This window comes from Pelmatolapia mariae, linkage group LG2, assembly GCF_036321145.2.
Source record: "Pelmatolapia mariae isolate MD_Pm_ZW linkage group LG2, Pm_UMD_F_2, whole genome shotgun sequence".
NCBI lineage: Eukaryota > Metazoa > Chordata > Actinopteri > Cichliformes > Cichlidae > Pelmatolapia > Pelmatolapia mariae.
The window spans coordinates 35,138,259-35,153,323 of NC_086228.1; the positions used below are offsets into that span (position 1 = coordinate 35,138,259).

The window sequence follows — 15,065 nt, forward strand, 5'->3', positions numbered from 1 at the left end:
CGGATTCATTGTGTTGGAAAAGCTTTGCAAGGAATCTTTAACTTTGTCCTAGCACATATTTCTTATCTAGTCTGTTTCACAGGCATGAGCATAACAAATGAACAGCTGTGTGGGAGGTTTTATTACAAAAAAATAATAAAACAAAACAATGACGTTCGGTTATGGTGTTAGGATGGGCTGAAAGCTTCTGTTTCCTGTTTGTGACTCCATGTCTTTGCTCATATGTAGATTCCAACATTTAAAGTCTTTTGAAAGAAGAAATTCCCTCATAAAAAATGGATGCACTGTGCTCTCCTTACACTCTCTTATCTGGGAAAGCAAAAACAAGCTAACAACTTAACATCGTACGCGGCTGGATTAACATGCGGGCATGATTTTGACACGTGTGACACAGATCGCAAAGATTACAAGAAAGAAAGAAAGAAAAAGAGTTTTCCAAATTCGATACACCAGGCTCGGATTGGAGCAGGACACTTTCCTTTCACAGAGATGCCCGGGGTGAAAAGAGTGGGCCAGATTATAAGGGTATTCATGAGCCCACAGCTGAGCACTGCAGTGTTGCTGTTTGGGCCAAAAACACAGCCACATCACCTCGATGGTCTCAGCTGCTGTTTGTGCCGACATGTTTACACCCTGCAACATTCCAGAGTTGATGGTCTCCTTGTAGCGTTTCAGTGTAATCCTTCAGAGGCCAGAGCCTGAGGGTGGTCACCACCACCACAACAACAACAACAACCATGAGTCGGGCTAGAAGGAATGTCCCTCTTGAACTAGATATCTGCATCTGAGTATGAGGTGAAACCTTAGATGAAGAAGGCCAAGATAACTACTGAGATTATTTAATCATCATTATTTAATTTCCTGAAATAACACAAATGATTGAACGACAGGCTGGAGCTTTTGTTTTTATATGTAGGAATATGTTCACTTTGAGACGTCAACAAAGAAAACAGAAGAAAACAATTTCAAAGCATCATTATTTCATACACGGCAGTGGTCATATCTCATTTGTATGCTTAGCGTATTAAAACTGCATTCATTAAAGAAGGACATCCTTCCTGGTTGACATCAGTTACACTTTAATTTATTAGTAATTTCCCCCTTATGGACTTTTTTTTAAATAAATGTGGTGAGTTTCTCACCTTGGGCAGATAAATCAGCTGCTCCTCATCCTCCTCCCGCTTCCCTCTTTTTCTTCCAGTCTGTTTTTGATGTCAGAGCTTTGTGTATTTTTTTAACCCAAGCTACAGTATACAGCAGCCTCGTGTCTCAGTGGACACAACCTTCACTGACTCAGTTAGTGCAGCCTAAATATCGCTTCTTTGTTTTTTTTTGTTATCCATCCTCTCGCCTGAGGAAAAAATACGAGGAGGTAGACCTTTGTTGGCTTCATCCACGGACACTCTTCAATTTTAGTTTCAGTCAATGAAGAGTTTTTGTTGCAGCAGTACTTTTCCATGACACACCTCTGAATGAATGTGTTTACTTACATTCAGATTCACTAACGTATGCACGGAGGTAAGGATGAAACTGGTCAGAGCTCACATTTCATGAATCCAGAGTAATTTTCTGTGGGCACTTTCACAGTATGCACATATTTCTGTGCTCATGTCGGTGAATGAAGGACCAATGGTTGAGATTCTCTGTTCCCAATAAAGCCACAGAAAAGGCCAAAAGAATTACAACCTCAGTTCTCACACAAGCAAAAGCTCTTGTGTCAGATGAGGCTGGTAAGTCCGCTGACTTTACGCTCGACATTAATATTAAAACTTGACGTTGAAAAGTGAAGTTTGACTGTTTGGACACCTGGCGGCACCTTTGCCAATTGGCCGGGAGTCTGCTCATCTGGTCAGAAAGCTCTCGTGAACCCGGGAATCGAAAAGTGGGCCCTAAGGCCTGGGAACACCTCAATCCCTCAGAGCAAGCTAGAAGGCACGATTACTCAAAAGCTGTAGAAAAAAAGGTGATTGGATTCAACTTGAATTGCTTGAATTCAGCCAAGAGGAAACTCTTAACAGCCTACATAGAGCACCGTGCATCAAGAAAACAAGCAAAAGAAGGAAATATTAGATATGTGTACTTAAGTAAGGACTAAAACTGCACAAACCAACCCATATCGATGCTTTCACGTGTGTATCTATTATTTCCAGCTGGTTTCTAGTTTCGAGTCAATATTTTCAATTAAAAGCTCACTGAATTCAGCTTTGTGTGCCTTACATTTGTGGCATGAGGGCTATAACACATCTTGGGTGCATCATCACTTTGGAGGTTTTAAGAGAGACTCCTACTCAGAAGCGAGCAGAGCGTGGAATGTGTGGCTCCTTTAATGGTGGCATTGAAGTCCAGCTCCTGAAGGCATAAAATAATTATTTAGTGGGTGGATAGCAGATAGAGGGATGATTACTAAATTATCATCCTCCTACTTCTATACTGTATGTTAAGATACGCTAGGTGCACTTTCACAGATGGTTTTATGTCCAATTTTACTAAATCAGTAGGAAACTTTGAGACTCTAGTGAAAAGTGCATCATATGTCATCCATCCTCCAGAGCAGGAGGAATCAAGACAGATGGCTTCCACCCAGGATGCAAGAAGCTGAAAGACAATTTAATGGGCAGCTAATCACTAATATCACAGGAGGAACGTGTGCACATCCTTATCAAAACACTTAATGTAACAGCTTGTAGGAATCACACAAATCCTGCAGAGGAAGTCTTTTATTTTAATATGGAGAACATAAACAGATGATTCTTGTAGGTCTGTCACTTTTCACATTAATAAACAAACACTAACTCAGAAAACTACAGATATAAAAGAGGGATTTTCAACTTAAAGGCAGATTTCATCTGATTAAACACCTAATTCATCAGATACAGACAGAGGAGTGAAGTGTTTGAATACAGAAACAGTATGAATTGCATAGTTTACCACAGGCTAGATTAGGAAAAAACAAAATACAACAAAACAAAACATGAGGGCTGTTGCCAAATTATGAACAGGAGAAAACAAAAAGGTTTAAAAACAGAGTGACATCACTGTGGAATGAATTCAACACATGTGGAGTGCAGGTCACACAGAAATACAAGAGTCATCTCAACACAGATGGGCAAAAATAACCCCACACACAGTCAGGTTTTGATGTGATGTACAACACATGCCTAAAAGCTTACGACCATGTGAACAAAACAATTATTCGGATCTATTTCATGGTCTGCTGGATACTTGGATACAGAGGAATGAGTTTAAACTGTCACAGTGTTGCCTCATCACACTGGTGAGAAGCTGTTCCGAGGCTTCTGATCGTTTTATAGATGAATCGTGAAGTTTTCAAAAAGATTAAATAACTTAACAAACCAACTCGGCTCTTTACTGTGAGCCGAGCATTTCAGCTACAATGAAGCAGACAACAATTCTGGTTTTCAAACATCGTCTCCTCCTCTTGCTTTGAAGTGACGACTGATCAATAAAACCTCTTTGCTTCACCTGACAACAGCTTATTGCATTCTTTAAATGTCTGATCCAAGTCTTGGTCTTATTGGACATTTAACAGACAGTATTAACAGAAACAAGGAAAAAAAATACCCACCTATAGACAACAAAATAACCCCATAAATTAAACAAAAGCTCTAATCATAAAACCAACCCTGGAACCTGATTTATAGTGTACTGTGCTCTATAGAGATGATCTGGCATGCACTTTCTAACAAAAGTAATCAAATATAGCTGCCACAACTTCTTATAGTTTGCTCTGTACCAGTGCCTTTATAAAGAAAAATGTAGGAGTCTCCAATTGTTTGTACCTCCCTGAAAGCAGGGAGGTATTTTTGGATATTTTTCAAGCAGCAACTTAAGAAGGTTAAAAATGAAGCTAAAGCTTAAGTGCGAAAAACTGCAGTTCCTTTAGTGGCCATTTGAGACTAAAAATAAATCAATCCCCAGAGTCCCATGTTAAAAAACAAAAACAAACTACTACCTTGGTCTCTATAGATAGTGTGCCCTCTCTGAAAGTGATTACCTTTTTAATTTTTATAATTCATCTGGATAGTGGTAGTGGCAGCTTTGACTGTCGGGTGTTCTGACAAAGGTAGCTAGAGCCTAGCGTGGAATTATAGAATTACAAATGATATTGCGGCGTGAGTGGTACAGGTTATCCAAGAAGTTTGTGCATCAGTTTTGTGAGTCATTTAATATTTATTTGTCTATTTCTTAGCACTAAATGTTCAATATTTGTGTGTCTTACTTTGCATGTGTAAAAACTCTCAATGCCACTTGCTAACTACAGTGGTTAGCGTTAGCTAATGACTTAGCACTCTGCTTTTTTATCCAAATGTAATCACTTCTGCTTCCAACTAACCAAACATGGTGACAATAAATATGCTAAAGTTAAAGCTTAAAGTTACAGTGTGTAAAATTGCAGCTTGCAGTCAACTGAATTCTGTTTTCTCATCTCTCCTAATTCAAGTGACAATTTGAGTGACTATTTGTTCTGGAGGAAACTGTAAAACTTTCTGAAAGGAGTCCAATATGTCAGTGTAAAGTAAAGTTCACTTCTGTCTGATGACAAGGACACTGAGGTCAGTTGTTGAGGATATCGTAAACTTTTCTGCTGGTAAGTGCTGCTGTTTTTGTTGCTGTTAGCCGCTGTTAGCCTGTGTTAGCTGCTGTTAGCCAGCTTTAGTGAAACTTTCTTGAAAGTGGATCTCGGCTAGGTCTTGGAAAAACGGATTTAATCTCAGCGCGACTTTTAGCTGGATAAATAAAGGATAAGAACATCGTTGGACTCAAACAATAAACTCTAATACGGGGTAAAACTCTAATCAAACAGTGGGAAGGTGAATTTTAGCATAATTTAGCATGTCTAACATTAGCTGGCATAACATTAGCTTGTAACCAGCTGTGGAGCACAGATGCAACAGGTGATTTCACCAACGGCTATATCCAGATATGTGCAATGACAATAAAGTTGAATTCTATTCTATTCTATTTTCTAAGATATTCTTACAATGTGGATATATGCCATATCATTTTTTTTTTTTAGTACCATGCTGTTACAGAAGTCTTCTCTTTTTCCTGCATTTTGATAAAGTAACCTTTGTTTTTCTGGATATTCATAAGCAATCCTATCATTCATTTCCAGCCTGATCAGCTCACTTTTACTCATGATGACAGGGCAGCGCAGAGACATCCGCACTCAAGTATCATTGCAAACAATGATGTCACCCACCACGGTGCGTGCTCCACAGGGATTCAGCGCAGTACTATAAATCAAGCTTTTAGACTGCAGGAGTTTGTCAAACTCAACCGAACTGGTCAGGATTATAACGCGGCTTCACAAGATTTTTCACGAGGCCGATGAGATGCAGACGGATGTTACTCTTTTCAAGCATAATTCATCATCGGCGCTGCAGTTCCCACAGAGCGGTTCATAATGTTTTATTCTTACTAAAAGCAGAAAATCGATCTCCATCTGAGAAAATGTGTTGCTTGTCATTCTAAATTTTTCTAAATCACTTTACAATCACAGGAGGAGATCTTGGTAAAAAAAAAAAAAAAAAGACAGTATGGGAATCCAGATTTAGTCGGATCAAGAGCTCGACTTGTAAAGACAGCGCGAGACCATTGGGCAAGTCGAGCGAAGTGAAGCATGCTGACAGAATAATCCTGTAGATCATTATCTGGTTCATCAACTATTTACATCACACTTTGATATCTTTGTGAGATTCCTCGTTGAACTAAGGAGAGGAAAAAGGCACTTGACAATAAGATGCTGCCAGTTTAGCTTTGAGGCTGGCTCCACCAAAGAAAGAAAGAAGAAAAAAAGCTAAATGTGTCCTCCCTGTAATGCAAACCAGCTCACCTGCAGTGATCCATATGCAGCGTGTGTCTGCCCCTGACCCCCCCTGCATTCAAATGCAAATCCTCTTGTTTGTCTGACTTTCCAATGATGCTCGGGGCATTTAAATTCCATTCTGTGCCGATGTAGTAAGCAGTGAGGTCCCTGTCAAGGTGAGTCACAGCAACAACAACGGCGGCAAAATAAAGAGTGACGAGCTCACCTTGCATCAAACAAAAATCTATTCAGGAAAACGTGGAACACCAGCGTTGCCTCCTCTTCCCCCACTTTTCCCAGTTTGGCACCTGCTTCTCTGACGCCTCGGGGGGAGGGAGTCAGTGATCTTCGCCCCGGGTGAGACGCTTTTTCAATGCAGACAGCTCATCAAGGTGAGTGACAAGTGTTGGGGCGGGAACATGAGATTCACTTTGGTGTCTGGAGGTGAAAAGATTCATACCGAGTCTTTCAACTTGATTTTTTTTCCTGGTTAGAACTGCCAGAGTATGATCAACAAGAAGCTTTGAAGCAGTCGCTTCTGTTCGTCGACGTCAAAAGCCCATGAGTCAACAAAATAACTGCTGGAATGATGTCTTACTTTCTACTTTACATCACATCCCGCTGGATTAAAAGTCTAGCTTTTTGTGTTGGAGGCGGGGATATTTTCTTTTAACAAATTATACAAAATTGAAGCCAAACAGGAGGTTTGATGAGTGTTCCAGTCTTCACTGTAACTCAGATTTTACTTTCAAAACAAGAGTCCAAGCACACAGTGAGCTCCATCGAGTACTTGGGTAGGCACACATTGTTTGCTCTCTTGGCTCCATACTCTTATTGCTTTGGATCGAAGCCAGCTTACATGCCAGTTTTACTTTGGTGGGATTCTCAGTTATACTGAAGAAACAGATTGAGTGGACGTTAAACAAAGTTTATGTCCGCGGCCCTCTGGCAGACACAAAATTTTACGAGTCGTGCATCGAAATCCAAACGAGAACAATTCATCATGTGAAATAAAGCCCTACTGAAAAGAAGAGGAATTATTAGCTCAGTCTTTCTGGAACTTGTTCTGCAGTGTTTATAAACCGCCACACAGTTTTGGATTTTCACCAGCTGCAATTTCGCAATTTTGCAAGTAGAAATCAAAAGACAAACTGCCTCTGTGCAGTAAGAACATCTAAAGCTTCAGTGAAACATAAAATCAAAAAAGACTGAATGGAAAAAAACAACAGCATTATTCGTCCTTTTATCAAAAGCTAAAATTTGGATTTAAAGCTGAACAAAAGTTATTTAGGTTTATACGCAACATCAAACTCTTTCCTGTTTGCTAACTTTACTGAGCTCAACTTCATATGAATGTGGTCATTTACTGGGATAAGAATTCGTAAAGGAGGCTAATGCAGCAGACACACACAAAAAGACCCACAGACATAACTGCTCATTTCATCTGAACATATCGAACACCAAAGTCTGAACTTTTTTTATGTCCACATCTTTCAAAATGTCACCAGACACTGGATGGTTACAGTTTTAAAAGGGTTAAAAAAAGTAATAGAAAGAAAAGAACACAGTTTAGCTAACGGTTTAGTGCTGCGTACTGGAAATATTGTGCGATGTGCTCGAAAACTCCCAACCTGCACCCCCATGTTACACCCACACAGGTGTTTTCACTCACGCTTGCCTGATTAGACTCTTTTCTCAAGACCGAGTGGGCACAAAGGAGCTCCACTTGATTGACGTCCCCCACAAACTTCTGCTAATGTTGTTGGACCTTTTAAACCGAGACAACACACACACTTTCTCACAGCATGTGTTTTGACATGAACACGGAGAAAGCACACGTAGTACTAAAAATACCAACAATGGCTCTGTTCTTCTTAAGTGACTCCCGTAAGACGCAGCAGCCAGCGTGAGCAACAGGAAGCTCGATGCTGAAGCAGCCGAATGCGATGCAGCTGAAATTATTATTTTTATTTTTATCATTTACACCTGAGCTCATCGTGCTGTGACAAAAGGCAGACTGAGGTTGTGGTCGAATTGTCAAATATTGTCAAAACACAAAAAAGTGTTTGGCAGCCATAGCTGAGCTGGTTGAATGCCAAGGAAAAGCGCTTCAGTGCTACCTTTATTATTACCTGACTGTTTACAGGCCAAATATGAAGGTTATGCTACTTTATTAAAACTCTTCTTGTTGCTTTCCGTGAAGTGCTTTTTAGAAATCTTCTGTCACTTCATTTCCATGAAATGCTCGCTTCTGGGATTATAGTTAATGCCTTTTCCATGGGTAACCTGTGGTGTGTGGAAGACAGTACGGACAAGTTTGATGAACTGATTAAGCCCAAAGGAAACACAGTGAGTAGAGTTCATAAAGCACTGCAGCGACATGGATGGACTGGGATTCTGGAGGTCACAGAGTGGGTCGGGTCAGAGATGTTAATCTCATATTTCTGTGTAACTTCTTTTGTGTATGTTTGACTTTTCTGAGCTGTTTTGTTTTGTGATATAAAACAAACAACAGCTCACAGCAGATGGCCCCGCCCCTCCCTGAGCCTGGTTCTGCTGGAGGTTAAACGGGAGTTTTTGCTTCCCACTATCACTAAGTGCTTGCTTATAGTGGGTCAACTGAATGTCGGGGTTTTCTCTGCATTATTGTAGGGTCTTTACTTTACAATATGAAGTGCCTCAAGGTAACTATTGTTGTGATTTGGTGCTATATACAAAAACTTGAGTTAACAATATAAAAAACAGCTAGGTTGGTTTTCATGTTGTTCACAGTAACTTTCCAACTTCTGGAATAAATAAAGTCGATCTTATTTCGTTTTACTTAAGGGATGATAAAAGACTTAATAATGGAGAGAAATAAAGCAAACTGATTCTTCAGCAGGAAGAAGTTTTATTATTAATCTATTCATTTTATTGTTGTGATTCACATTCATATAGCCTGCATGAAACAACGTGGTAAGAACATAGATGGCAAAATATCTAAGGAGATATTTCCAGTATTTGATCCCTACCATACAGGCGAAGCACTGTGCTTTCCTTGTACTCAGATTCACCTTCACAACAATTTATACGATTCGGACAACTGCCAGCCTCCTAGAAAACACGCCTATAGTATCAAATCACAATCTACGTTGCTTTGTTCTCAAATTATCGCATTCACAAGATTTTCAGAAAGAAAAATCAGGTCCTGGGACTGAAACTGAAGCAGCTAAATGGAACTGAGTCATAATCATTAGTATTTGCACGTGTGCTCAAACTACCGTTAAGATGTTTTTCACTTTAGTGACATCACATATTTCCCAGCATTACTCTGTACATTTTCACCACAATAAAGCTCAGCATGAGTAAGTGAAAACAACTATGAGGGTGCAAGTCGAGACTAAAACAAGTATTATCAAACGCTCACAGCACATTCACATCAAGCTCTCCAGTGTAACATCAAAGTCATTCAATTAATCATGGAGTCAAAGCGCCCGTTGCTGCTCACTGTACACTCATCCCTGAGGTATGTAAAAAAAAACCTCTAAAATCTTTACATCATCTCATTTTTATTCATCGTCTTCAACACTTCTCTTTTTGGAAAAGAATTAAATATTTAAATATGCTTCTCAAAAATACATTAAAAGTGCATCCCCAAAGTATTTTTTGCAACAGAGTTCACAAACATCTATTCACATAATGTGAACAAAATTAACTTAGAGAGTGAAGGTGAGTACACTGTAGCGTGGATCAGGCTGAAAGTCCCACACAGTATAAGACCAAGTCTGATCCTTTAGGGGGGATTTTCAGTCTTCAGCTCCCTAAGACTTACTTGAGCTGGGGCTTTGTTCCATGGTGATGAAGAAGAGACAGACTCCTGCAGTCAGCAGGAGATGCATGGATTCGTACAGTAATTTGGGTGAAAAGACACTCCATATGAAGAGATGATAGCGCAGAACAGTTACCAGCACTATGTAGGCTGCAGCTGGCACAGACCTCAGCAGGGCCAAACAGTAGCAACCATGGCCGACTGCAACCGGGCTCCTGTGGAGAGGAAAAGGATTCATCAGAGATGCACTGCAGAGAGCAAAGCAGGCGACTGTACTGTGGATAATAGTCAAAACTTCCTGTGTAGAAAAGTTTTGATGTAAGCCAAGGTCATCCGAAGCTGCTTCATGTTTGTCGTGATGAAGTTGACTCGGTAAAAATGCAAACTGCTTAGTGATTCATAGCAGAGGCCACAATTTCGCATTTTTTCCTTTACACGTGTACCCAGGAGAAGACTCTGATCCAATTATCTTGGCACAATAATGCGGATTGCTGGCAAATTCTGATAAAGAAGTTAATGACTCTAAAACCTGCAAGATGGGATGGCGCGAGGAGATTAGGAGATGATGATGATGTAAAGCCAAACACGCACAGATACACAAAAGACTCGGTCTGTAATACACTGAAACACATGCGCCAGTTAGCTAAGGGATCTTCTTCATTACAGCAGGCAGAGTCCCAGCTGAGGGGGAGGAACTTTAAGTCTTTTCACAAGACAGGAAGGCAAACCAAAGGAGTAGGTGACATGCTAGGTAGACCGGTTAGCAGATGGATAGATAGAAATACACGAGTGGATCAAAGACTGACCAATACTGATAATCAATAAAGTTTTACGACTCAGTGGATAACAGAGAAAATAAAAGGCTTGCGTGTATCATTGTTACTGCGCTTTCCTCAGCTGTGGAGGCAGAAATCAGTTGATTAAACATTATTAAAATCTCCAAAAGCCACATCAACATCCACTAAGTAACATCATGTTACTTAGTGGAAGCTAACATTTTCAGAAACTCAGTCTTTGTTTTGTAGATTTTGGTTACATCCTCTTGACATCATACAAGCAACACAAGAGGTTAGGAAACAGTTGTTTGAGTTCACTGAAGCACAGTGCTCCACATTAACTGGCTCTTAAGCAGTGCTCACAGTTGTTTTTTGCACAAAGCAGCTACCATCTCTGTCTATTGGTGTAGCTACACAAACCAAAGTTAACACTAGCTAATATAGCAATAAGTCCCCCATTTTGACAAAAATATGAAGATACCCGCGAGACGTTGCAGTCATTGAGTCGACCATGAATCAAAGTACCAAAGTATTCTAGAGTCAAATGCGAGGCCATCTGTCTGACAGCTAAAGCTTGCCCACAGTGGGTCATGCAACAGGACAATGACTCCAAGCACAGCAGCAAATCTACACCAGAATGGCTGAACAAGAAAAGAATCAAGGCACTGCAAAGGTCCAGTCAAAGTTCGGACATCGACCTGATGAAACGCTGTGGTGAGAACTTAAGAGCTGTGCATAAATGTGTGGCTGTAAAGAAGAGCAGCACAAAATCCCTCCACAGTGATGCCAGAGGCTGATAAAGTCACACAGGAAACAATTACTTTAAGTTACTGCTGTGAAAGGTGGTTCTACAAGCTACTGAATCATGGGGTGTAGTTAGTTTTCACACGTCTGCACGGGACATTTCTTTTTCCCATGATCGTCGAGTATTTGATGAAACTGTAACGATGGAAGTACCTGAATTTAGACATATTAACTATCACACTTTACTGCTGCAAAGTGTTGCTGCTGTGACCTCCTCTTGACTTGAGTTGATTACTTTTAATTGGAAAGCACTAGGTTTGTAACAAGATTAAAATATCCTTGGTGTCATGTAGTTATTGCATAAAAACAAGGTGCAGGCAACTTCATCGCTGTAGTGAACTGCAAAGAAGCTACCGGCATGTTAGCCAAGCATTGTAGTGGGAATACACACACACAGTTTAACTGAGTGTTTGCTTGCATTACATTTAGCGTTGGTGTAAACAGCATGTGTATCAACATAGCCCGAGTGACTGTAGCTTCAGTAGCCTGCATTATGCATGATATGCTAATTAGCCATGTGCTCTTGCTTCTTATGCTTTTAGCTACACCAGCCTGATAAAAGCTTTACACACAAAGCTTGTGATGGACTGATGACTGGTGAAACCCTATGTGTACAGACACATTTCAAACATCTCCAAAGTGACATAAACCACTTCTTTGGAAGTGAAAACAACTATCACGACACTTGAAAACACCCATTATTGTCATTCAATCCAAACTGCTGGCATGCTAGATAGACTACAGTACGCACAGCCTGTCAACGCTGAACTAAAAATTACCCCTGGAAGCTCTAATGGATATTTCCAGGCACTATAGATAATAATATGAACATATTCCTGCTTTTTAACATCACAGTAAGAGGTTGAGATGACATATTTAAATGTGGCTGGTTGCTTTTGCTTTCCTAATGGACTCGTTTTTAAAACTATGACTGACAAAGTCTCTCAGATAGGGAGAAATGAAATAGGTGCATGTCATGTCACAGTAAGGAAGCAGAAGTATAAAGCTGCATAAAAAAAAAGGGGGGAAATAAAAAACTGAACGCCACCATGCTCTGTTTGTGTTTGCTGCTAACGCCTACTTCCACAGAGTTGCTCATATCAAAACAGCTTGGGGTCTATTTCTGTGTGCTGCCTCATAGGCGACCTCTAAGGTGGGTCACGAGAACACACAGACAGTCTGTGAAACCTGTGAACAATACCTATAAAAACTGACAGTTTTCAAAATCACTAAGGGTGTAACTAAGGCTCATTGTACTAATGCTGTGAGAAACTAACTGTAACTGTTACCCAAGTTAACATGTTTATCTGCTTCACTCTTGGTGGGTGTGTTGCTGAGGACCAGAGTAAATCAGTGCCAAGGTTGAGGATTTTTGGGTAAGTGGTTCTCATGTTTTGGCTAAAAGCTGCTCTCTGAGCAAAGCTGTGACCGTAGTCTGCTCCACTCTGTGTGCAAGGAAAGGGCCACACACATATTTACATATTTAAGCATGTCTGTTTTGGCTATCTCCGTGTGTTAAACTCTAACCTAATTCTAAATTAACCCCTAATATCAGACCTAACCTTCAAAAAACACCATCCTAAGACTTACTTTACTGAAGTTTGTCTTGTCTTTAACCACAATCTATTTCAGTAAATCATTTCACCTTAAAGCTCACGAGCATGCAGATGCTGAGAAGACTGACACTTGTCACTCTTGCAAAGTGTCTAAGAAATAAATCAGCGTGAATGTGCCTTATGCTGAATGAATGAAATCTCACAGATTACAAAACCTACAGTGGATTAAGACAAAGAAAAACACACTGTGTGTAAATAATGATTTAGTTTGATGTCATTACTCAGCAGATCCTGAGGACTTCCAGTACCAGCCTCGTGGTCGAGCTGCTGATGCTGCAGAGTGAATTTTAAACTAACTGAGATTATTTTAGCGCCATTAGTCAGAGTACCTCTGAGCACCTATTAGAGGTAAGTCTTTTGTGGATGAGTGATGACAAGCAGGAAAGATGATCAAGTTTCCTGCACTGGAATGCAGTGTGTGATGTTTACCATCAGCTGGGTGGTGTTAACCCCCTCCAGAGGCTGCAGCGTTCATTACAGCCTACATATGAAATTGATGGCTTGCCCACTTGGCTATTCAGAGGATAAAACCACAGTGAACATGGCGAGGCTGCCAGGCACCAAATCCCATAACTGGCTGCAATTACGCCGTCGATCTAAATGGAATTTACCGCCTGCTTTCATTGCTCCAGTTTAGGTTCAAGTTTACAACCGATCAATGCAGGTGCTGCGTTTGAACGGGCTTTCTCAGAAGCAACGTTTTCAGGAGCTATTTTCAACTTACTGTAAATGCAATAATTACAACTAGACATCTCAGGTATCATGCTTTTATTGGATCACGTAAAGTAATTTTCCTTTGCTGCTGTGCGTGTGTTTGTGTGATACTCGATTGCAGGATAACATCAGTTTATGTTGATATTTCCGACCTATTTAGAGCACTTAGGGTGAGATTCCCGTGGACGTATGACCAGATGTTCTCCAAAAATACTGTGATGGACACTATGTGGCTTTTTTGATGACACATTAGTACTAAACGAAAGGTCGAGACAAAACCGACCACAGTGCTGGACTACTTCTACTTCTTATACCCCGCTGAAAGCAGCAAAAAGAAAAAAAAAAACAAGTTGGAAGGATGGAACTTTTTAATCAAAGACCGTCTCAACTACTGAAATGTTAAACACAGCTTATTCAAATGTGGGATCAAGGATTATTAAGAATATAAATCATGTATGGGTATTTTCACCCTCTATAGTCTAATTTCTATGCATTCTTCGTGCCAACAAAATTCAAACGTTTTATTACATAAAGTAACATTTCTTTATATCTCAAGGCAGCAGACTTGCATATATATCTCTGCTTTTTAGTTGCTGGCATTATAACATAGGAGGCAGGCTAAAACGACTCCTTTTACACAAACAGTATCTTTTGTCTGCATTAAAATAGCATTTTAGTTTTGGCTCTATCAGCAGGGCAGCTGCTGCCCAGCCACAGACCTCATCGCTCGGCGCTGTGCAGAGGCCTCACGCTGAGAGGAAGCGGTAGTTATTGGCTGCTTTCACACACATACAGCAGCCCAGCTACTGGCCCCTCTCCAGTGGAGGTCTTCCGCAGGTTAAGCTGTTTACATGCATCTTTGATACCCTCCAAGGAACGCTCCTCGTTGCCACGAGTAAACTAATTAACATAGCATTTCTGCGCGCCAGCACTGTCCCACCCACAGGCTGAAAAAGTATGAAACAAACAAACAACAGTCAAAAGTAACTGTAATAGCGATGCTGGTGTGTGGCAGTGCTGGCACAGTGGGCATAAAAGACAGTGAGAGAGAGGAGCGTGTTTGAATTTGGTTATAACGCAGAGCAGCGGCGCCCAACGCTTTGGCTGACATACCACGATTTGAGGAGCACAAGCGCTCCTCCATCAGTGACACCCACCATGTTCCAAATGTTTTCTCATGAATGGATTACAAACTGGGCGTCGTTTCAAACGTTCGGTTATATAAAAAGTGATTACAACAATGTTTTTATGCAACCCAACTGACAGTGAAAACCTCGATCATTTAGGACTTACGTATAGAATTGCTGTGCATGACTTTGGATTATGGAATCGAAACGACTACCACCTCGTCATAGACGCTGGATGCTTCAACCATTTATCCTTTTCTTTTAGCTATTCAGGTTACGGTCATGCCACCAGGAGCACATACAATATCGAGCAATCCTTGAAGCCAAGAAGGGGGGAGCCTGGTTATGCTGGAGGTTTCTTCCTGTTTAAAGGGAGTTTTTCTTTCCCAC

At 40.6% G+C, this 15,065-nt stretch overlaps 1 protein-coding gene across 1 annotated transcript in view; it reads right to left on the reverse strand.

The window, feature by feature from the left end:
- Positions 1-2,710: 2,710 nt before the first annotated feature.
- pigg (phosphatidylinositol glycan anchor biosynthesis class G (EMM blood group)) overlaps positions 2,711-15,065 on the reverse strand; it is a 92,231-nt gene continuing 79,876 nt past the window's right edge. The window contains exon 13 of the mRNA XM_063499592.1: positions 2,711-9,853. Coding sequence (XP_063355662.1) covers positions 9,631-9,853 — 223 coding nt within the window. The 3' untranslated portion in view covers positions 2,711-9,630. The remainder of the gene's footprint in view (positions 9,854-15,065) is intronic.